This window comes from Dendrobates tinctorius, unplaced genomic scaffold (genome assembly GCF_039654945.1).
Source record: "Dendrobates tinctorius isolate UK_male_01 unplaced genomic scaffold, ASM3965494v1 ptg000107l, whole genome shotgun sequence".
Lineage (NCBI taxonomy): Eukaryota > Metazoa > Chordata > Amphibia > Anura > Dendrobatidae > Dendrobates > Dendrobates tinctorius.
Genome location: NW_027361775.1, coordinates 2523433 through 2546954, shown reverse-complemented (window position 1 = coordinate 2546954; position 23522 = coordinate 2523433). Strand labels below are relative to the sequence as shown.

At 40.4% G+C, this 23522-nt stretch overlaps 1 protein-coding gene across 1 annotated transcript in view; it reads right to left on the bottom strand.

The window, feature by feature from the left end:
- COL21A1 (collagen type XXI alpha 1 chain) overlaps positions 1 to 23522 on the bottom strand; it is a 526378-nt gene that overhangs the window by 367304 nt on the left and 135552 nt on the right. The window contains exon 2 of the mRNA XM_073589133.1: positions 14774 to 14882. Coding sequence (XP_073445234.1) covers positions 14774 to 14861 — 88 coding nt within the window. The 5' untranslated portion in view covers positions 14862 to 14882. The remainder of the gene's footprint in view (positions 1 to 14773; positions 14883 to 23522) is intronic.

The window sequence follows — 23522 nt, the reverse complement described above, 5'->3', positions numbered from 1 at the left end:
TTTTAACATTAATTAGTCCAATATAATTCATTTATATTGATGTTTGTGATACTAAGACCATGCTAGAAGATACATTCTTATTTATACATTGTCCAATGAAACTTTTTACATTAATTTTAATATTTGTAACACAGAACCCCAAATTCATTGCATAGACATAGCTTACTGCATACAGTTTGAACATAGACCTCAGCAACAAGTTCCTCAGCCTTCCTCAGCAGAAGCTGATAGTTAACCTTTATTTACCTTGATGCTTACGTAGGGAATTTCTCTATTCATAGCTGGGCCTCAATTTGCCTGATGCTAATAGATGTAAATTCATTTTAACAGTTTAATTTTTCTTTTCAACTTGTAGCAAATATGCTATAATGATTCTACAGTTAGAAGAAGGAAAATTAAACCCTGTAAATCTATTCAAGTTCATTTTGATCGGGCTTTCCCATGAACAATGTATATTTTAACAGATAGATCATGGAATAATAAGACATTTCACAATTGGATGTGTTTAAAAAAAATGTTCCTGTGCTGAGATAATCTTATACATGTGCCCCTGTCGTGTACTGTGTAATGGCCGTGTCTTACCGTACAGGAACATGATCTGATTATACCCCAGCTCCTGGGCAGGGGAGGAAGCAAAAGACTAAACAGACAGGACAGCATGGGATCACAGCTGTCTGTTTTTAACAAATGTTTCACCTCAAAGAAATAATCAACTGTGATACCCTGCTGTGCTGTCTGTATACTGTCTTTTGCATCCTTCCCTGCCCAGGAGAAAGAACTTTAATGTTTTATATATAAGGTATCTTATATGAGTATCAAAGCCCCTTTCCTTTGTCTATCCTGTACATACCATTCTTTTTCATTTTCATTATATCCCTTTATTTTTTCCTTTTTCCCCATTTTCCTTAATAAACCATATTTTTCCTTCTCCTCCTTAACGCTTCCATCTTTATTTTGCCTATATCTTTCATCTCATTAAATTTTTCTTTTTTTATATTTTTTGATCCTGTTTATGTCTATATTACTGTGTATTTATAATATATGTCCCCTTTTTATTTACCCCAATTATGGAAAAAATCCTTAGGTCCCAATTAGAGACGAGCAGGTCATACAGATGACGTTCTGCCTGCTCTGGCTAATCAGCTCTGCGCCAGGTACCCCGGAAGATAAGAGATTCACGGCCTCCCATCAAGCAGCCCGAACCACTGCCTTGAATGCTTGATCAGAGTCCTGGGAATCTATGCGCTCATCTCTAGTCCCAATCAGCCTGGATACAGTTGACAGTACCTGATTTGAGCCTATGCCCTAAACTCTTGGCCGACTGCTGAATTTCCCTCACTGCTAGCGCCCCTTCAACGTCTACTCCTGCCAGGGTAGAAAGAAATGGTATATGGGCGTGGATTGGGGTGTGGCAACTGATGTGGCTAAAATTTGTCGAGACATGCTACGCACGCTGCATGATTTGTCCTTCTTTCTGTTCTTGAAAAGTTAGAAGGTATGGTTATACAGTAAATTGAACTCAATATTAACATAGATTGCAGTTACCCGCCCCCTCTTAGTGACTGCTGGCAGTCCATTTTTTGAATCTAAGTCTATTCAAGACATTTATTTTTGTATATAGATCACTCAAAGGCCAGTTTCACACCAGCTTTTTTCTCATAGTTGAAAAAACGTCAGTGTTTTTTCAGTGTGCTAGACCTATGGTTCATGTGATACTTTTCCCAGTAATTGTTAAGTTTGTTTTTCTCATATAAAGCAAAACATTTCTTAGCTTCTCCTACCAATCAAATGGTAAATTAGAAAAGGCAAACAGTTGACATCACATTGGTGTGCTATCTGTTTTTGCTTTTTTCGCTGGGCGAATTTTGTCACCAACAACACAAATCAAAGTACAACATGTCTCCATCACACTGAAAAGGCACAATGATTGTAACGGTTTAGTGATCTATCCGCAAAAATAACGAATAGCACACGTAGCAAAAACAAATTTGTGAAAGAGTCCTGAGTGCTGGGAAAACATATTAAAACAATCAATCGGTACAGGATTTTGTACATAAAATTATGGAAATTCACTTTAAAGCAGTTAGAGGTATTTAGAAACAAACGGATTATGTGAATGTGTAATTGATCCAGAAAATAAAACTGCTAGACTGTTGATGATGTGGTATTTTTTGGTTCCAGAATATTCTTTCATATTTCTGTTTTTTAGGATTTCTGTAAACATGAGCACTTAAATTCCCCAATGAATTTTTCTAAGTAGTATTGCAAAACAGCACAATTATGACCTTATCTTGCTCATGCTACTTGTTTAGATATGTTTAGTTACCCTTGAATGACACATTGCAGATAAAGTTTTTCATAAGTCACTATTCTAAAATATTGTTTGATGTGTATTTCCAACATGTTCATTAAGATATTTCTTTTGGTTACAGTGCAACACCCCTGTGAACCTATACTGTAAAATATTTATAATTATACAATCATCCTGCCTATGCTTGTCTCCCTACACACAATCTCGTGGTAAAACATTAATCTCTGTTTAGTGCATACTCTTCATTTAAAAAGAGAAAAGAAAAATGTTGCTGGAGGTCATAAGTATATTAAAATGTGTTTTTCTATAATAAGGAAGGCTGTAATAGATAAGGACAAATTGCATAATATCTTAATTAAAACATGTTTTATGTCAAAAACTATTTTGCTAAATCTTTTGCTCTCACAATATACTACACTTCCTACTTTTGTCATTGATTAAGTCCTATAACTAGACCTTATCTTCTAAATAGATAAAATATACATCATGCTAAAAGAGTAATAAATGATATCACAATATATATACAAAAGTATATTGTATAAGGGTTATATCAAATATTTATAATACATTATCCAATTAGTGTGATTGATGGCAGAGATGTGAGAAAGAACCTTTCTGTGTCAACAAGTGAATGGCCGGACCCCGGAAAGAGCTTAGCGCACTTTGCTGCAATGTTTCAGAAACTCAGTGCCTTGCAATTGTTATTTGCACTTTCTTATTCAATACCATCTGACACTAGCATTTTTTTTCTAACAAAAATATGGGAATAAATGCACTCTATTTCCTAAAAGCAACATGTATGAAGGTATCCAGTTTCAGCAATGTAATTATAATTATTAAATAGAATGTAATGACCATATATCACTTGCTTTTGCAGACTTTCTTAAAATTGAGGTTTGCTGCCATCAATAATTATTTAATATTCTAAATTCCTAGAACTGCAGTGCAAAAGTGAGATGGAAAGAAATGTAATTTAGCACATCAGAGGTTATTGCCAACACATTTAAGCCAGACAAAAGAAATGCTCTAAAATAAAATCATGGCACACCCACGAAAACACAAAGGTGTCCAAATCACAAGGGAAACTAAAGCATATCACCTCTTTTCATATTTCAGCAACATCTGTGAATGCTATTTTGAGGTTTATACTAGGTTATGTGTTTGGGATCTTGCACAATTATTTGTTAAAGAGGTGTTCCACTACAATGTATATAGTGCACATCAATTTAAACTTTTCAAATAAGTATTTTTGCAAATATCTTATGTTGACATATTTGCCTCCGACTGAGGCCTCCTCTGATATCCGTTGATGTCAGGTCAACTTCTGGACTCTGGAAATTGACCTTTCTTCACCATATATACTCGAGTATAAGCCAATCTGAGTATAAGCTGTGGCACCTAATTTATCCACGGAAAACTTATTGACGTGAGTATAAGCCGGGTGTGGGTTGTCCCCTCATCCCTATCCTGATATGCACTGCCTTCTCATCCCCATCCTGGTATGCTTGGCCCCCTTATCCCCATCCTGGTATGCATGGCCTCCTCATCCCCATCCTTGTATGCATGGCCATCTCATCCCTATCCAGGTATGCATGGCCCCCTTATCCCTATCCTGGTATGCATTGCCTCCTCATCCCTATCCTTGTATGCATGGCCTCCATCCGAAAAGCATAAAAAAAATAAACCATCCTACTTACTGTCCCTGCCCTACCTCGCAGCATCTTGTTCCAGTGCCAGCAGCAGCGGCAGGGAAGTTGGAGCACCCCGCGGGGCCTGGGGGTACTCGGTACCGGGCCCGTCGACTTCCATGGGGGACGGTGTCACGGCGGCGACCCGGTCCGTGGCCCAGAGGCGTCCAGTAATTAAAATAGGGGAAAGTTGTGTGGTATTTATGTGGTAAAAATAAAGATGAAGTTATTAGATGGTGAAATACCTGACGCCACCTGTGGTATTCTAGTCAGAGATGACCAGCGCTGAGGTGTTGCTTCTCTGGGATGGATGTTGGGCACAGCTATGATGTTGTAGCCTTCCACAGGCAGGGCTGTAGTCCCAGGGCAAAAATGTTAAATAAATAGTAGAAATGGCTTTGAACTTTGGGGTGCAGAGAAATGAGAGAAAGACACAGAGAGGTGCAGTTTCTTTACCTTTTACTGGTAATTGGTTGTAGTCCGGAGTACCACATACAGGTTGTTAGGTGTTGGATTCCGGACACTGCACAGCGGGAATCCAGAGCCAGACATCCAGCAGTCTCCCATTCTCCTCCGACCGCTCCGGGTGCTGCTCAGCAATCACGGCGAGCCAGGCGTGCTACTCAGACTTGCTCTGACAGCCTGGATGTTGCTGCCACCTCTGGTGCAGCAATGGTAGCGCATCCTGTTCTGCAGGGAACCGCTCTAGAGGCTAAGTCCTCATGCCATGCTACTGGGCATGCCCGCAAGGTGGCCTCTCACTGGAGAGCAGGGGTCACATGCTCAGGTCCTGCGTCGGATCTGATTGGTCCTTTCCAGGGTACTGGAAGGTCCCGGAAGCGCATGGCTATAAAAAGCCCGCATGGCGACTCGGCCATACGCTAGTGTAGCATATTATGCTGTGTGTGTATGGTGATGGATGCATGGACTGGTGATTGACTTATTATGAAACCCCTTCCCTTGGATAATACGATTGGTGACTGTGTGTTTGGTTAGTCAGCTCCAGGTTGTGGCAAGCTACATGCCATTGTGCGATCCACGCCTACACTAGCGTCCGTCGGTGCCCGGTTCTCGGCGCCGACGCTTGCGGCTTTAGCTGCCGCTGTGCTGCAATACCAGCAGCTATTGGTGTTCGCGGCTGCGACGCCACACGCCGGCTCCTGTGACGTTAACAGGGCCAGCGCCTTTGCAGATATTTTTGCCAAGCGACTCTGTGTCTGAAAGAGCCGCTCCTAGCGTTCGGGTGACGTTAACCCGTGCGCACTACGGCACCTTCTGGTGCATCTGCCATTGTCCAGCAGCGGTCTAGTCACCTACCGCACGGTGGACCCCGGGTGGCGAACGCACCTCCTATTATTTATATTTGGTGCGTTCCGCCGTCCCTAACACAGGTGATGGAATGGAATGAGTCCGGCATGCCTGGAGGCATTCAGGGTATCCACCTTGCCAGGTGGGGATTTAGGACCTTCCTTTCTGCGCTTTGTGTGTGGGTCTCCGTTGTATATAACTATGCTGCGACACTCTATTTGTGATGGTTTCACTAACCTGTATGGCTGTCAGCATGAGCCTATTCCACGGGTACCGTCCTTTTCACCATCAGCCCTGGGCTCCTTATCCGCTGACGTGCCCGCAGGTGTTCAATCTGCACAGGAATTTACAATCCCCTGTACTTTCAGATTCGGCTATCAGGGCATACAGCTCCTGTCAGCCTAGGACTCTGATATCCCTTTTCTCTTTATTAGCGCTTCACTCAGGGGTCTGCTATATGCAGTATTTTAGCTTCCCTAGAGTCTCTCAGTCTCTGCTCTTGTCCTTTCCCTCTTCACAGATCAGCTCTGCCTATTGAGCTCCTCTCAGATCTGCTCCCTGTCTTCATCTGACAGGATCTTCCAGAAAGATCTCTTTTTACCTCACATCCTCACGTTTAACTGTCCTTTCTCCTCACAGCTTACAGCTGCTTCGTTTCCATGACAACTCCCTCAGGTGACTTCTAGCTGACTCACCAACCCCATCTGCTGGCCAGAATTTATAAGGCATCTCCCTTTTCTGACCTGCAGCAGGAAATTGTGATTTAATCTATTACCTAGCATGGGGGTCCCTTTTCTACCTCCAAGCATGACTTCACCTCTTAGAGGGAGGCAATGTCACTGTGACAACCGAACTCTGGGGTGTCACAATATCACGTGTCCCCGCTACTTAAGGGAATGAATACTCCCTGCACTCCTGCCTCCTGTGACCCGCTGCTCTGCCGCTCTCACTTCCCCTCCATCTTCTGGGACAATGAGTCGAGTATGAGCTGGGGGGGCATTTTCAGCACAAAAAAATGTGCAGAAAAACTTGGCTTATACTCGAGTATATACAGTATATATATGTGGGAGAATATAAGCCTAACTAGTGATTACAAAACCAAAACCTGTGAGGTAATGTTGATATACAGCTCTGGCAAAAATTAAGAGAACACTTTCAAATTTTCAGTTTGTCTGATTTTTCTCTTTATAGGTATATTTTTGAGAAAAATGTAAATTCTTCTTTTAGTCTACAAACTTCTGACAACATGTCTCCAAATTTCCAAGCAATAAATTTTGATTTTTTTTTGCTGAAAAGGAGAAATGGTCAAAATTAAAAAAAAACAGTGCTTTCAGACCTCAAATAATGCAAAGAAAACAAGTTCATAATCATTTAGAAACAACAATACTAATGTTTTAACTTGGGAAGAGTTCTGAAATCAATATTTTGTGGAATAAACATGATTTTTAACCACAGCTTTCATGCATCTTGGCATGCTTGCCACCAGTTTTTCATACTACCTCTAGCTCAAAAATTTAAGCAGTTCTTTGTTTGATGGCTTGTGACAATCCATCATCCTTTTGATTACATTCCAGAGGTTTTCAATGGGGTTCAGGTCTGGAGAATGGGCTGCCCATGACAGGTTTTTGATGTGGTGGTCTCTTAATTTTTTGCCAGGGCTGTATATTTAATCAAGGAAACATAACCACATTCAAAATTAATTAAAAAAAATTGGAACAGCACCAAAATATTAGCTCAAATGATGTGCAACGCTTTCCCAACCAATAATCTAATGGTTTCCAACAATATAATGAAAAAAAGGAAAACTGCACACAAAAAATGAAAAAAGTGGACTTTATTGCCCAATGGCGTGGCAACATTTTGGATATAGTATCCTTTCTCAATTATCAATTTTGACTATGAGATTAGTAATGGGGATGTCTTATACATGCCTCTCCCTTACTAACGCATGGGCTTGATGTCAGCTGACATCACCCCCACAACTATTACCCCACTTGCCACCACACCAGGACAAGTGGGAAGGGAGGAAGCTAAGCACCAAAATTGGTGCATCTAATGGATGTTCCACTTCTGGGGTGTCTGAGGACTGATGTTCTTAGTCTGGGAGAGGGTCAATGTCCATGGCCCCTTCCTACGCTATTATTATCTGCCCGGATCTTTCTGCCTAGCATTTTATATTGATTATAGGGGGGACTCCAATGTCATTTTTTTGGGGGTGTCACCCCTTGGTAATAACCAGTAAATGCTAAGTTGACAGCTATGAGCTGATATTAATAGCCTGGGAAGCTCCATGTTTATTACCCCCTTCCCAGACCATAAATATCAGCTCCCAGCTGTTGGCATTTCTCAGCTGGTTAAGACTAATATGGACCCCATGCCATTTTTTTATTCTAGCTATATCTCTTCTATTGTATTCACATGGTTCACACTGTGAATTTACTGTACTTGGTTGAAGAAATGTTAGATTTCCTATGAGATGGGTGCGTAAAAATCACAGCTATTGACTTTCATTGGTATGTCTCGGCCATTTCACATGCCCATATGCAACATTCTGCAATTTTTTTCCTGACCCCAACTCCAGGTGAGGATAAACTCACAGATAAGCTCTTCCTAATTCACTAACATTGTAGTGAGTGTAATGCAAGGTTTTCCCCCATTTGCACTTGCTGAGTTAAGATGCTGATGTGAGTGCACCCTAAAGAAACTCTGGCTTTGATTCATCATTGCCTTTACACCTGTTTTTGTCTAGTTTTGTGCCTTTTTTTGCTTCCACTGAATTCATTATTCTATTTTCTCCTTTTTTAAGTCTATTTTCTATGTATACATCTGTTTTTTCGTTTGTTTTCCACTTTGTGGGCGGAGATCAGCTATTCCAGACATTTTCACATGATTCATCAAATTTGACTTTTTAAAAAGTAAAAAAAAGGCACATCTCCACTCCAGTCCTCTCCTGGTTTATTGTTGAATCCAATTTTTGCTCCATTTTGCCAAATGTGACTTTGGTGACAAAAAGTTGCAAAAATAGTTCAAGACAAATAAAAAGACTATTTTGGACTTTGTGCTAAATTCATGAATTGTGTGCGCCTTTTCAATAATTTGGAGCCAAAAACAGTATTTAATAGCACAAGAAAAAAAGGAATTGACTTAAGCTTGAAAAAGACTAGCATTTGGCATCCAATTCAATAGCATCAGATGTAATATGCTAATGACTCTCGACTCCAGCTCTGCTGCGAACATGAGCTGAGTGTCATGCTGCTGTGCTCTGATCCTCTCGTCTGAGAGAGTCAAAGCACAGGAGCGGAGGAGACAGAGAAAGTAGTTTCTCCATCTACTCCATTGCCTGTCTTGGTGCATATCAGACTGCACTAGAATGACAGGGCAGTCCAGCGTTTCACTTGCAAACATAGACTTGTTTAGGCAAGAGTGAGCCGAGTCTCACTGCCAGTCTCAGCATGCTGCGAATGTTCTCTCATGCCACATCGGCATGAGAAAATAATCGCAGATTTGAGCTGCCCCATAGAATAACACTGGTCTGAGTGCTATGCGATGTTTCACATCTGGATTTGGGGATCCTCTGCCATTCTTCCTTGCAGATCCTCTCCAGTTCCATCAGGTTGGATGGCGAGCATTGGCGGACAGCCATTTTCAGGTCTCTCCAGAGATGCTCAACTGCGTTTAAGTCAGGGCACTGGCTGGACCACTCAAGAATGGTCACAGAGTTATTCTGAAGCCACTTCTTTGTTATTTTAGCTGTGTGCTAGAAGCCATTGTCTTGTTGTACCAGAGACTATACATGTGGGTGGCTCTGTAGAGTAAATATGTAAGTACGATAAAGATATAGGGAACATGAATGCATGAATTCTAGTCCCGACAGATACTAGTTAATCTGATGGTCCCTAGTGATGAAATTAATAAAATTAAATTATCTAAGGGTTGGAGAAATAGTTTTGTCTCATCAGAGATCTATACAAAATCTTTAATATTGATGCTAAAAGATAAATAACTTTATTAATTTTATTAATTTTAAACATGGAAGAAGTATTATATATATATATATATATATATATATATATAAAGAAATTTCTTTTATTTATCTTTTATAATCATTTCCCTGTTTGAGCATGGGGATTTTGCAATCTTCTTAAAGTAATGGGAATTGTAAGAACAATTTTGCCTGATAAAAAAAACCACATAGAAAATGAGGTTTTTTATTTGATTCAAAGTAAAATAGATTCCACCTACATCTAGCCTACCAACAGTTTGGAGAGGTGTGCATGTGTTTTTAATCTATAATTGATTGAAGGGTGGAACCTTTTTTTCCCCCTATATAAATGTGTCTTTTAAAGATATATATGATTTTACCTGATGAAGGCTAATTTTATGCATAGCCGAAACGCGTTGTGTTTTTATGTCTAATAAACTGGATATTCCTTGAAATATTCAGAGTAATTAATGAATCGGCTGGAAGAGCTCCTTGACAAACTGGAAATCCTTTTCTGCATTCCCTGACGAATCTTCGTTCCACCTGTTTTGAGCTGCAGGCCAGCAGATCCAGACGATTACTCCAGTACCCAAACATAGGGTTATACACTGAGCAACAAGACACCAAAAAAGTGAGAATTTTTTATTTCTAGCTGACATAATTAAAACTCTGCACTTAGATCTGCGCCTCCCTTCTTTTTCCCTCTCACCCTTGTCTCGTAGACTTCATTGTCTTCCAAGATGGTATTGATTTATTGAAAAACCAAAAAAAAATTTAATAATTCTAAAAATATTTTTTTTTAAATCAAAAATAATTAAAATAATATATATTCTATCACTAAATAAATGTTTGAATGAAAAAAAAATCTAAACAATAAAAGTACACATATTTGGTATCGCCACGTCTGCAACGACCCAACCTGGAAAACTATCCCACTATCCCACTAGTTAACCCCTTTAGTGAACACCACTTAAAAAAAACCAAGGTAAAAAACAATGTTTTATCGTCATACCGATGAACAAAAAGTGGAATAACACGCGATCAAAAAGACGGATATAAATAAACATGGTACCCCTGAAAATGTCATCTTGTCCCACAAAGAATGAGCGGCCATATAGCTCCATCAGCAGAAAAATAAAAAAAAAAGTTATAGCTCTCAGAATAAAGAGTTGCAAATATAATTATTTTTTCCATAAAATAGTTTTTATTATATAAAAGCGCCAAAACATAAAAAATAAATGAGGTATCTCTGTAATTGTACTCATCCAAAGAATAAAACTGCCTTATCAATTTTACCACACACGGAACGGTATAAACGCCCTCCTCAAAAAGAAATTCATGAATTGCTGGTTTTTGCTCATTCTGTCTCCAAAAATCATAATAGAAAGAGATCAAAATATGTCATGTGCCCAAAAATGGTAATAATAAAAACTGCAGCTCGTCCCGCAAAAAACAAGACCTCACATGACTCTGTGGGCCAAAATATGGAAAAATTATAGCTCTTAAAATGTGCTGATGCAAAAACTATTTTTTGTAATAAAAAGGGTCTTTTAGCGTGTGACAGCTGCCAAATATAAAAACCTGCTATAAGGCCTCTTTCACACATCCTGATATTTCCGGTACCGGAGATGTCAGTGTCCATGTGTGTAATACTTGTGGCACACGTGTGGCATGCATGTGCCACATCAGTACCACAAGGATGAGCGCCAAGGAAGAAGCATTACAGTAAGCGCTGTTCCCAGGCGCCAGGTGCTGAACATGGCTCTCATCATTGTCACCTGCTCTGCCTGCGATCGGTGCAAGCAGGGGAGAATGATGAGCGTTAAATTTAAGTAATAAAAGAGACAGCAGGTGGTGGCTGATGGGTCTATTACTCTCATCAGCCAACCCCTGCTGCTGCTAATAACAGTGACAGCAGGAGCGGCGGATGGGAGCATTCATCTGCCACTCCTGTGCTGTAAATAAATATGGTAATTTAAAAAAATAGCGTGAGTTCCCCCCTATTTTTGATAACCAGCCAGACAAAACTCACAGCTGGGGGCTGCAACCGTCAGCTTCATCAAGGCTGGTTATCAAGAATGGAGGGGTCCCCACACAGTTTTTTTAATTATTTAAATAATTTATTTAAAAAAACAGCATGTGGTCCCCCTTTTTTGACAACTAGCCTTTTGGGTATTTTCTATCATATAGACTCCTCAAAGTGACTTAAAATGTGATGTGCTCCCAAAAAAAAGGTGTTGAAAAATGAGAAATCGCTGTTCAAATTTTAACCCTTATAACGTTTTATTGTCACTCCTTAAAATGGAGTAAAAGTGTGACACCATTGTGACACTCAGCAGCGATCTAGGAATCAGAGATGTTTCCAGGGTTCTTTCTCATCCTGTTCTACTTCCATTCAGCACTTTTACCATCCATTTGAACATTTTCACTGCCCCCAGACCTCTTTGTAGGGTCTGCCAGAAAAAAAGCTTAGTTTCCCCATTGACTTCCATTATACTCATTACTCGAAACGAGTAGGAATTGCTCGATTCAAGCAACGAGCACTCGAGCACTTTATTGCTCACTTATCCCTAATTGCAGCACTTTGCAGCACTGGGTTCCTTCATATCCCATCAAGGACAACATTTACATCCATTTTTCATGTTCTCCCCATGTTTGTGTGGGTTTCCTTTGGGTACTTAGGTTACCTCCAGCACTCCAAAGGGAATTTAAATTATGAGACCCAATGGGGGCAGTGATGAAGATTCCTGTAAAGTGTTGTAGATTTAATGGTGCTATAAAAACAAGTAAAATAAGTTAAAAAAAGTTTTTTTAAAATTTGAGAAAGTCTAAGAGGTTAATACTTACATAATCCTGGGAGGTTAGCAAGGTACTGAAAGGTACGGTAAATCTTTTATTTCTGATCAGAATGAAGGAGTGGGGCTATTTTTTACAAAGTTATAGTGAATGGAAGAATTTTCATGCAGAAAAAAAACTATGAAGAGACAGCAGTTCTGTCAAACTGTTGTCACATATAATCAAAAATACAGATGGATCTCTGAAGTATGGTTCATAAGCAAAGTAATTACAAGCAAATTTAGGGGTGCCAAGCTACACAATAATAGGGCTTCACACTTGTACCATGTGATTTTGCATGTAATTACTTTGCTTATTTGAAGTATATTTTCCGCATGTATTAATAAACTTTGTGATATTTTGTGACATAATATATAGGTGCGTCTCTGCTATTTATCTTGCAATACTGGCTGTAGGAAGTTAGTTTATCCAAAGCAGCACAGCCAATACATCACCAAACATGATCAAATTTGGATAATGTAAAGATGTCTAAATACTTCAGATTTATGTGTGTCTGGCTCCAATAATAATATTTGACCCATTCGATGGTACCTGTCATGTAAAAAAAACACTATTAATCTATAGATGTGGGGTTAATCTGCAGGATAATAGCATTCTAGACCTGCCCGACACCTGCACAGAGAGTCCTGCTATTGGGAGGAAATGAACTTTACACTTCCTGGTAGCCTTGGGCTTTCAGTCATAGTGGTGGGCCAGCATGACTTCAGTCACCGCTCAGTGCATAGTGAGCAGCCACTATAACCATGCACCCAACATTTACTGCCGGCCAGCTCAGCAATAGAGTCAGCTGTTAGTCAGTGCTGGTGACCTCTGATGCAGAAGACGGCTGTCCGTCAGTGTCGGGGGCCATGTTTACCATCGCCGCTTGCTAAGCACTGAGCAGTGACTGAAAGCCCAAGCCTGAAAAGAAGAAAAAAAGTTAATTTCCTCCCGACAGAGGTGCTCTCTGTGCGGGAGCCGTACAGGTTCAGAACGATATTAACCTGCAGATTACCCACATATCTGAAGGTTAATAGTGTTTTTTTACATGACAGGTTCCCTTTAAGGACGAGCTGAATTTTCATTTTTTGCGCTTCAGTTTTTTCATCCCCTCTTCCAAGAGACATATGTTTTTCATTTTTCCATCATGATAGCTAATGAGAGCTTGATTTTTTGCTGGATCTGTTGTAGTTTTGAAGGACATTATTCATTTTACCATATAAAGCACTCAAAAACAAGAAAATAAATTTCAAGTGATGTAAAATGGAGGAAAAAACACATTTCCACCATTGTTTTGGGGATTTTGCTCTTTCAGTGTTCATTATGTGGTAAAAATGACCAAGTAACATGATTTTCAGGTCATTATTTGCGACTACATGCGAGCTTTTTTGATCTATTTTTTTTTTTTTAGTGCTTCATTTTTTTTTCCATTTTGGCATTCACCATATGGAATAAGTCTTTTTATATTTTATTGCATCATGTAACTATATATTCAGCAATACAAATTCTATAAAATGCTTTATTACTCTCCGTGAGGCAGTTGATCGGTACTTCGAAACTGCATTGGACGGGGTATCGGTGACTGTCAGAAATGACGGCTGCCATGTTGAAGCGTGATAAATGCCTTTGTGATGCTTGGCAGAGTCATCTAAAGGGGGTCAACTGATGCGATTGGAGCTAGCTATGATGACATCATTTACTGTCAGTTTGCAACTATGTAAAAGAGCCAGCACCCCTGCTGCATGGAGTATGCTCATCTCTTGAGCCCGCTCCATATAAGGATTGCACATGGCTGTCATCTTTAAGGGTTTTAAAACATTTACTAGCTTGGTAGAGACTTTGTTGTGTGGGTTCCTGTCCGCAGACATCTATTTACAGTATTTATGACAGGACTGGAGCCACAATTAACATATAGCTTGGCTGAGTCAGCTGACAGCTGTCACTAATGGTTGCAATGTGGGAAATATGTAGTAACACCAAATAGGAAATATACAGCCCTGATTCATTAAGACTGGCAGTTTGTATGCCAAGTTTCATGATGATTGCTCTGGAGTGACGTCCACCAATTTCATTAAGGTGTGCATTGCTTAATGCTTTTGGCGCACCTTTAAGCTGCAAAGTGCATCTGAATAAGAAATGAATTACAGCAATTGCAGGAGTACCTTTTTGAAATATTTCATGACATTTTTGCAGGAAAAATTACAATGAAATTATTGGCCATTCTCAGCTACAAACTCTCTGACATAGCAGATCAGGATTGATGTTAAAATGCCAACATTTTTGAGGAAAAAAATTTGCATCATATCAAACAGTTTTATGCCAGAATTCGGTGAAAGACTGTTTGATAAATCAAGGCCACACTGAGAGATGGCTGATTTTTTTTTAATTAATTTCTGACTGTTTCTTCTTACATTAACTGCATACAATTTTATTTAAGGAGATAATTAAAAGCACAAGCTCAAGGCGAAAACCTGCTTAAAGCAAATAAAAAAAACTGCCTATAGCCATAGATCTGAGCTCTCATTTTTCGAGAGCCTTTTGGCCACTTTCTTCTGGCCTCTTGAATATAACGTAAATTATTTTAATCGGAATGAACAGCATTACTTTTAGCATATTATTTTAATATGTGTTCATAAAACTTTTACTTACTTGATCTTATTTCACCATCTTCTGATGAAACATAATATCGAAGCAGTAGTATCAGAAGAGTCGAAAGATTGTAAGTTACCCATGCCATCGATGGTCTAAACGTAGATGCCTAAGACAGAAATGCAAAATGAAAAAGGCAAGTTATCATGATGTAATACTAGTTTACACACGTATATTTATTACAGTAATTAGCTGTTGCTTTGTTAGCGTTCTATCAAATAAAAAACTAATGAAGGAGGTTCCAAGGGATTTTTGGCAGCGTTTCCAACAATGAATTGATTGTGGAACCCTTAGCAAACAGCTGTTAACACTGATGTGAGCTTCTACTTCTTATACAATATTTTGTTTTAAATTTAAAAATAATTAATCCAAACTTACTGAAAAAATATGATGGAGACTGATGTTTCTGAGTTTATGAAAAAATGCCTTATGTACAGTACATTCAATGTCTGCATATAAGCTTAAACTTGATGTATGTTTGGAATATTTCCAGTAATTATCTATATCTATCTAAATCTTTCCTACACATGGACATGGACTGGACAGCCTGAAAAAAAAAATAGGAGACATATTACCTGTGTCTGTAAAAAAAATTTATGTGTTCTTGATTTTACAGTTAACAGTGAGTGAATGCAGTTAATGGTTTAATATAGGGTTTATTGTCTGTAGACATGTATCACTTATAATCCTAATGACTTATTATGGTCATCTAATATGTTGATAAAAAAAGCTGACTGTTTAATATTTTTTGAGAAGGTGTCCAGAAAAATAACAAAATAAAGATGGCAACCCTGGTGTGAGCAGCTCCATAGGCTATAGTGTGTACAGTCTTGGCACCCTTGAAATTGTTCCAGAAAATAAAGTATTTCTCCCAGAAAATTATTGCAATTACACATGTCTTGCTATACACATTTCCTTTGTTTGTATTTGAACAACACACAAAAAATGAGCAAACAAGGCAAATTGGACCTAATTTCACACAAAACCCCATAACTGCAATAGGAAGCAAGCAAAACATCAAATATACCCCAGAATGCTACCAATGAAAACATCAGCCCGATGCACAAAAAAATAAGCCCTCACCCAGCCCCAGATCCCGAAAAATGATTTTTTTTTTACAAACTGTGAGCTAGCGCTCCCTGAGTGTGTTGGGGACACTCGCTTGACAACGGAATGAAGGCACACAGGAACAGTTTCTCACTAAAACAATCTATTTGATTTATTTACTCTGCATAAACCACATAACATTACATTTCATTACATCCCCGAGCATATCATGACCACCAGTCTGTTCATGTAGCAGATAAACCTCTCTGCCACTCTTACAACCCCCTTGTCTGAGGTTACCTTCCAGGAGCTCCACTCCACACGCTGACTCCTTTTCAGACCTGGCTTCCAGGGAAGCTGCCTTCCTAGGATCACTGTCCTATATGATGACTTGCTAAGCATAGTACTATCCAACAGCTCCAAACCATTAGAAGGTAAGCACCCATATTTTTCGCTTTATAAGACGCTCCGGATTATAAGACGCACCACAAATTTTGAGGAGAAAAAAAGGAAAAAATGTTTTTTTAATAAAATAGTGGTGCCTCTTATAATCCAGGTGTCTTATTGCTTACCGGGGGTGGTGGCTGCGGTGAAGTGGGGTCCCAGGGTCACTGCTGGAGGAGGCAGGAGTGGGGTGATACTGCAGGCCGCAGGAAGGGATGAGAGGGTGCTCCGATGTGCAGCGCGCTGCCAGGGGGGCTCGTGCTGCTACCAGGGGGGCTCGTGCTGCTTCCAGGGTGACTCACGCTGCTGCCAGGGGGGCTGTACTGCTGCCAGGGGGGTCTGTGCTGCTGCCAGGGGGGGCTCATGCTGCTGGCAGAGGGGCTGTACTGCTGCCAGGGGGGCTCATGCTGCTACCAGGGGGGGCTCATGCTGCTGCCAGGGGGGCTGTACTGCTGACAGGGGGCTCATGCTGCTACCAGGGGGGGCTTGCGCTGCTGCCAGGGGGGTCTGGGCAGCAGCCCGGGGCTCTGCCCACATTTACCGGGTGTCCATAGGCGCTGTGGGTGTCTCCAGGTGCCCAGCCGTGTCTCCACATGCCCAGCGGTGTCTCCGGTTCCAATCCCGGGGCTCTGGCGACATTTTGCGACAGGCCAGAGCCCCGGGGCTCCCTCTTGGTTCCCTCTGTTTTGGACTCTGGCAATATGGCGGCCGCTGCCGGGGGCGATGCAGGTACTGATGGTGATCTTGGGACTGAGATCTCGAGAGATGAGATTTCAGCGAGACCTGTCTCGAGATCACCATCAGCGCATGCGCTGCCCCCGGCGGCGGCCACCATATTGCCGGAGCCAAAACAGAGGGTACCGAGGGGGAGCCCCGGGGCTCTGGCCTGTCGCAAAATGTCGCCAGAGCCCCAGGATTGGAACCGGAGACACCACTGGGCATGTGGAGACACGGCTGGGCACCCGGAGACACCCACAGCGCCGACGGACAGCCGGACACCCCTGCGGCCTACACCCGGTAATGTATATCCTCTTTGTAAGATGCACCCCCATTTTCCCCCCAAGTTTGGGGGAAAAAAAGTACATCTTACAAAGCGGAAAATACGGTAGCTTTCCCAACAGAGTTAGCCATCACAGGCTCTGCAGGTTCATACTTTTATCATGTGCTATTCAGGACCTTCCAACACAGACCATGTGATCTCACCACAGTCTCATTATACCGCATGAGACACACCCCTTGATGGGAGGTAGGTGGTTGGCCAGTTCCGCCAAGCTCTCCTGCCAACCCTGTAAGCCCAGTCCCTTATAAGCTAAAGAAAGCTCGTGGAACTACAGGTCCCAGAGCAACATTTCAGGCTTACAGTGCAGATTACCTCCTCCTGTGTGACACATACCGGCCATTCACAACAATGCCAGTCACTGTCTCACAAAATTTTGGAATTTTTTTCACCACTTAAATAAGAAAACAGCCTATACAAGTTTAGTATCCTTGAACTCGTAATGACCTGGTGAATCATAACGGCAGGTCAGTTTTAGGACTTAGTGAACATGACAAAAAATAATAAACAAATTGTGGAATTGCATTTTTGCTTGCAATTTCATCACATTTGGAATTTTTTTTCCCATTTTCAGTTATAAAATATGGTAATATGAATGGTGTTGTTCAAAAGTACAACTTGTCCTGCAAAAAACAAGCTCTCACATGGCTATATTGATGGAAAAATAAAAAAGATATGGCTCTGGGAAGAAGGGGAGCAAAAAATGGAAACGGAAAATTCTAAGGTGGTGAACGGGTTAAAATATGTTGTTATTCAGTTATCTAATATATTCTAAAATGTAGAGTATGCTAATCTACATAATAAATGAAGTTTACTACAACTACACCAAATATGTCCAGAGATAAAAGTAAAATAAAGTAGGATGGCTAGAATTCTTTCTTTGTTATTCCACCTGTCGCAATAGAAGAGAATAGGTGTAAAAACACAGTTGGAGTAATCAGACATAAATATTTGCTTTACAAGACTAAGCAGTTGCCCAAGTCATCCTGCTGGTCAAGTACCTAGGGATCCAGATGTTGTTGAATGCAAGCCAGCAAGCTTGCAGAAGAACAACACTATTTTTTTTTTTATTTTAGTCAACCTGGTTATAGCACTAGCTAACACATTCTGAAGATTAAGATGAAGCTGCAGACTTCCAATTTTTACTCATCTGTACTATTACTATACTAATTCACAACATTTAGTGGATTCATTTATAGCAATTTCTTTTTTGCTGACCCCTTTTAGGCTCCTGTAAAATAATTTTACATAGTCCTCGCAAGCATTTCAATGCTACAAATAAACAAAACACGAAATTGAATCCCATGAGTGATAGTGAAGTATAATGATTCGGTTCTGATAGCTACTTAGTAGTGATGCGCGAGTATTCTTGTTCCTCGGGTGTCCTACGAGTATTTTGGTGTGCTCGGAGATTTAGTTTCTGTCGACTGCCTGTTTGTTAGGGAATTCCCACATGTATTCAGGATGTCCAGCAGCCTCAAATCATGCAGCTGAGGCTACGAATACTAAATCTCTGAGCACACCAAAATACTCGGAGGACACCCGAGCAATGAGTATACTCGCTCATCACTACTACTTAGTGCATTTGCCTTCTATCTGTTATGATTTTACATTGCAGGGCTTCAGAATTGACTCCTAACTTGTACTTCTGAAACAATCACTGTATTTCTTATTTTCCATTAACAAATGGGTTACTTTCTTCTATTTTCATCCTTAGGCCGGGATCACACATGCGAGGAATACGGCTGAGTCTCGCATGTTAATACCCGGCACTCGGATCGGAGCATGCGGCCGCATAGCAATACATGGAGCCGCACGCTCCGCTCCCGAGTGATATGTGAGACTCGGCCCTATTCCCCGCATGTGTGATCCCGGCCTTACAATTCCTCTAAATTATCTGGTAGATCTAGACCTTTCCATGCACTGGCTCATTTGAATGACCTAAATGTAGTGCTGCTTTCCTTAGTAATTAGAGAAGCCAGACCTCTGTTGGTCATGATGAAACCTCTATTGTAGTCAACTGCGGCTAACACTGCTCGCTATTAAAGTGAAATGAAAATTCACTCCTCTCCACGACCTTAGTAGTCTCGAAAGCTTGCAATTTGATACGATCTTTTCAGTTAGCCATTAAAAGGTATCAGCCACTGAGGACTCTCAATTCCAAATATTTTTCTATCTACTGGCTAAAACGGTACAAAGATATACATCTTGCCTGTAACACATCATCTTTTAAATTTTTCATGCATCTTTTGTGCCATTCACAGGCTGTTTTATTATTTATTTTTTTCCATCATGTTTAGAATAGTTGGAGGCTTCCAAATGGAATCCCCCTGAAAAAAGGTCAGGTCAGTTTTCAAAGCCTGAAGGGGTTAAAAGAAGCTCCTAAAGACTGAATATATACAGAGCTTATGATTTCAGAACAGACCCACCTGAAAAAGACATTTTGTCCACATACTATTCCATAATATAGAAATAATGCACTTGATGCTGTGTCCTGGTCTGATGGCATCACCATCTGTCAGGGGCATTGTGTCACCACTGCAGCCAGTCAGCAGCTCATGATTCACATTTCATCTAGCAGAAGAAGCCAGCTGATTGGCTGCAGTGGTCACATAAAGCCTCCTCTTGGTGTTGTTGCTAATAGCGATTACAGCATTTTTTTATTACTCAACCCTGGGCTAATTAACCTCTTCATGACCTTTAGATTTTCCGTTTTTGCGCTTTTCATTTTTTGCTCCCCGCATTTGTGGTGCTTCGAAATTGCAAAAAAAAGTGCAATTCCACAATTTTTTTTTTTTACCAGGTCAGCTAAAAAAAATTTTTTGTGATCTGGGGCTGGATAAAAGTTTACTTCTGGTGCCCCGAGCTGACGTTTTTATTGATACCATTTTGGGGTAGATACGATGTTATCGCAAACTTGTGGCGAACAAAAAACTGAAACTGGCGTTTTGATTTTTTTCTCATTACGCCATTTACCAATCTGATTAATTCTCTTTATATTTTGATAGTTTGGACATTTCTGAGTGCGGCGATACCACAATATTATTTTATTGTTTTAATTTGAATGGAGCTAATGGGGGGTGATTTGAACTTTTTAAAAATATTAAAACATTTTTAAAAATATAAAGCATTTTTTTTACTTTTCACTTGCTTCAGTAGTCTCCTTAGGAGATTTGAAGCTGCAATCTTCTGATCACTTGTGCTACTGTTGGCAACAGATTATTCAGGATACTGTCCAAGTGTGTGACAACAGAACTTCTTTATTCAGGAACAATATGTGATAAGCTTAATAAATCAGGAATAAATCATTTATGAGTCTCTATCTGTGCAACATCTACAGCAGGCTAGTTCTCTCATACACAGACACAGGAAAACAGGAAATACAGTCACATGCTCTCCCTGTGTGAGCCTCTGGGAGTTTTTTTAACTTTATAAACAGCATGCAAAGCTAGCAACTAAACACTCATAGACAGGAATGGAGTTGTTGCACCAAACATATTCCAACTCCCCCACTCAGCAACTACTTATCCTGTTAGTCCCTTTGCGGTTCTGAAGTCCACAAACTTGGCTCTTGATAACGGCTTTGCTATACCATGAGCTATCATATTGTCAGACTCGCAATAAACAAACTCGAGTACACCACGTTCCATTGTTTACATCAATGTGCTTAGTCCTTGCACTAATCTTCTCACTGGTGGCAAGTTTAATGCATCCTTTGTTGTCTTCATAGATAACTGTTGGTTGAGCTAATGGCTTGCCGAAATCTTCCAAAAGTTGTTTCAACCAAATTACTTAATGACTTGCATAAGCAGCAGATAAACTGTATATTCTGCCTCTGTAGACAATAATGCGACTAACACTTGTTTTCTGCTGGACCAAGAAATTGAATTTTCACCTAACTTGAACAAATGACCACTTGTTGATTTCCGATCACTTGAATCTCCAGCCCAATCTGCATCCACATAACCTCTGAAAGTGAGCTCTCCTGATGAAGATATCTTAACATTTAGCCTTTGAGTTTCTTTAAGATATTGAAGAATTCTCTTAATTGCATTCCAGTCTCGTTGGCGTGGCTTTCTTACACGTTGGCAGAGAATTCCAACTGTGGCTGAGATATCCAGGCAAGTTGTGGTTGCTATGTACAGAAGCACCCCCACTCCTTGTCTGTAATTTTCTTCGCCGGGTAGCAGATCTTCTTCTCCTTCCAACTTTAAGTAGGATGGAGCCATTGGTGTTGATGCACCTTTGGCTTTTGACATTCTAAACTGTTTTAGTAATGTGGAAATTTTAGAACTTTGGTTCAGAAGAAAACTCCCATTGTTCTGCCTTCTTCCACGTATGATGCTGTGTGGATTCCAGCATACGGCTTAACCTTTCATCCATTCCCAGAAACAAGACTGTATGGGTGCTTAAGTCTATATTTATTGGGATGATACAGACAACAATGGGAGATGATAATAGATGGTATTGTAGAACAGTAGTAGATGATATCAGAGGTTGTTGAACACAGATATGGATGATTTAGTAGATTGTTGTACAAAATGTGGATGATTCAGATAAAAACTACAAGCGACAGATAATACAGCATGTCAGTACTGGTAGACACTATACAAAACACAAATACTGGCAAGTAATAGCAATGCAGGGTATTATCACAACTGTAGCAATGATATAGGATGAAGTTATCATGCATTATATAAGAGCTGAGCAATATAACATACCTAGCAGCAAAGAAAAGATGTTGAAAAAAAATGGTTGCAAGCTTGCACTGACTGAACAGAGGATGCTTAACTAGAGGATGCTTATAGCAAACATGCAGTGAAATAACATCACAGGGGCTGAGCATGCAATGCAAACATCATAGGGGGCTGCACTATGGCTGCTAACAGAGATGCATAACTAATAATTGCATTATCCTTACCGGAATCCACTTGTTATAAGCAATGGTTTGCAAAGAGCTGAGCTGAGCAGGTGTGAGTTACTCTGGAGACGGCTGGAGAATGGTTACATGCTGTTGACCAGGGCAGAAAGAAGAAGCGGTTCTGAGCAATTAACCACTTGGGGAACAGAAAATTCCAAGCACATGAATAAAAGAGAAGAGCAACTTATGACACCTAATGGCTATAGCTGTAACAGCACTTAAAAATATCTAGCTGCACAGAATGGGCAGAACACCCACCTTCCTCTCTCTAGATTTGGATTCCCAAATAACATGTCCCATTTCCATGGTCATTAGTCTCAAAGTGCTGGTTGAGAATTTCACCTAGCTTTGCAATTTTTTTCATCTTGATGAAACATGATTACATCGTCTACATGGGAGAACATACGTCCACTCCTTCGCTACATTCTTCGTGTACAAACATGGATCAGCTTGAGATCTTTTAAATCCTTCATCCATCAAAACTTTGTTCACTTTCGAGTTCTAAGCTCTTGCCAACTGCTTAAGACCATAGAGAGATTTTTGCATTTTAAAAACAAGGTGCTCTTTACCCTTTTTAATATATCCCTCAGGTTGGCTCATATACAACTCTTCTTCAATGTCACAATGTAGGAAGGCTGTTTTGATGTCAAAATGTCTCACTGTCATCTATTGAACTGCGCTACGGACATTAAAGTTCAGAATGTGGCTTGCTTCACAACTGGAGAAAATGTAGCATCATAATCTTCTTTTGCGAGTACCCTTTAGCGACCAATCTTGCCTTAAACTGGTGAACTTTACCTTCTGAGTCATATTTGTTTTTGAAGACCCACTTACATTCGATAGCTCTTTTTCCTTGTGGTAGCTCAGTAAACTCCCATGTCTGGAGTTGGTGAAGGGACTCCATCTCCTCATTAGCGGCATTTATCCACTTCTGCTTCTCATGGACAGGCAGTTTTTGCATCTCTTGCCATGACTGTGGCTGTGGTTCAGGAATTGTTCTGACCATATAAGAAAGGCGTCTAGTTGGGATACTGTTAGAATCTGTTTAGTTTGTAACTATCCGCCATTTTCTTATGGTGTTCTGGCTGCTGGTCTTTTTCCACTGGTGCTGGGTTTGTCTTGGGTCAGGTGATTGTATCACTCTTTATTAGCCTGCACCTGCCTCCCAGTCCTTGCTGGACAACAGTGTTTATAAGGTCGAGTTATGGCTTGGAGCTGTGCTTTGCCTTCTGTGTGTTTAATTTATGCATTGCTGGGACCTCTGGTTCTGTTAGTCTTAG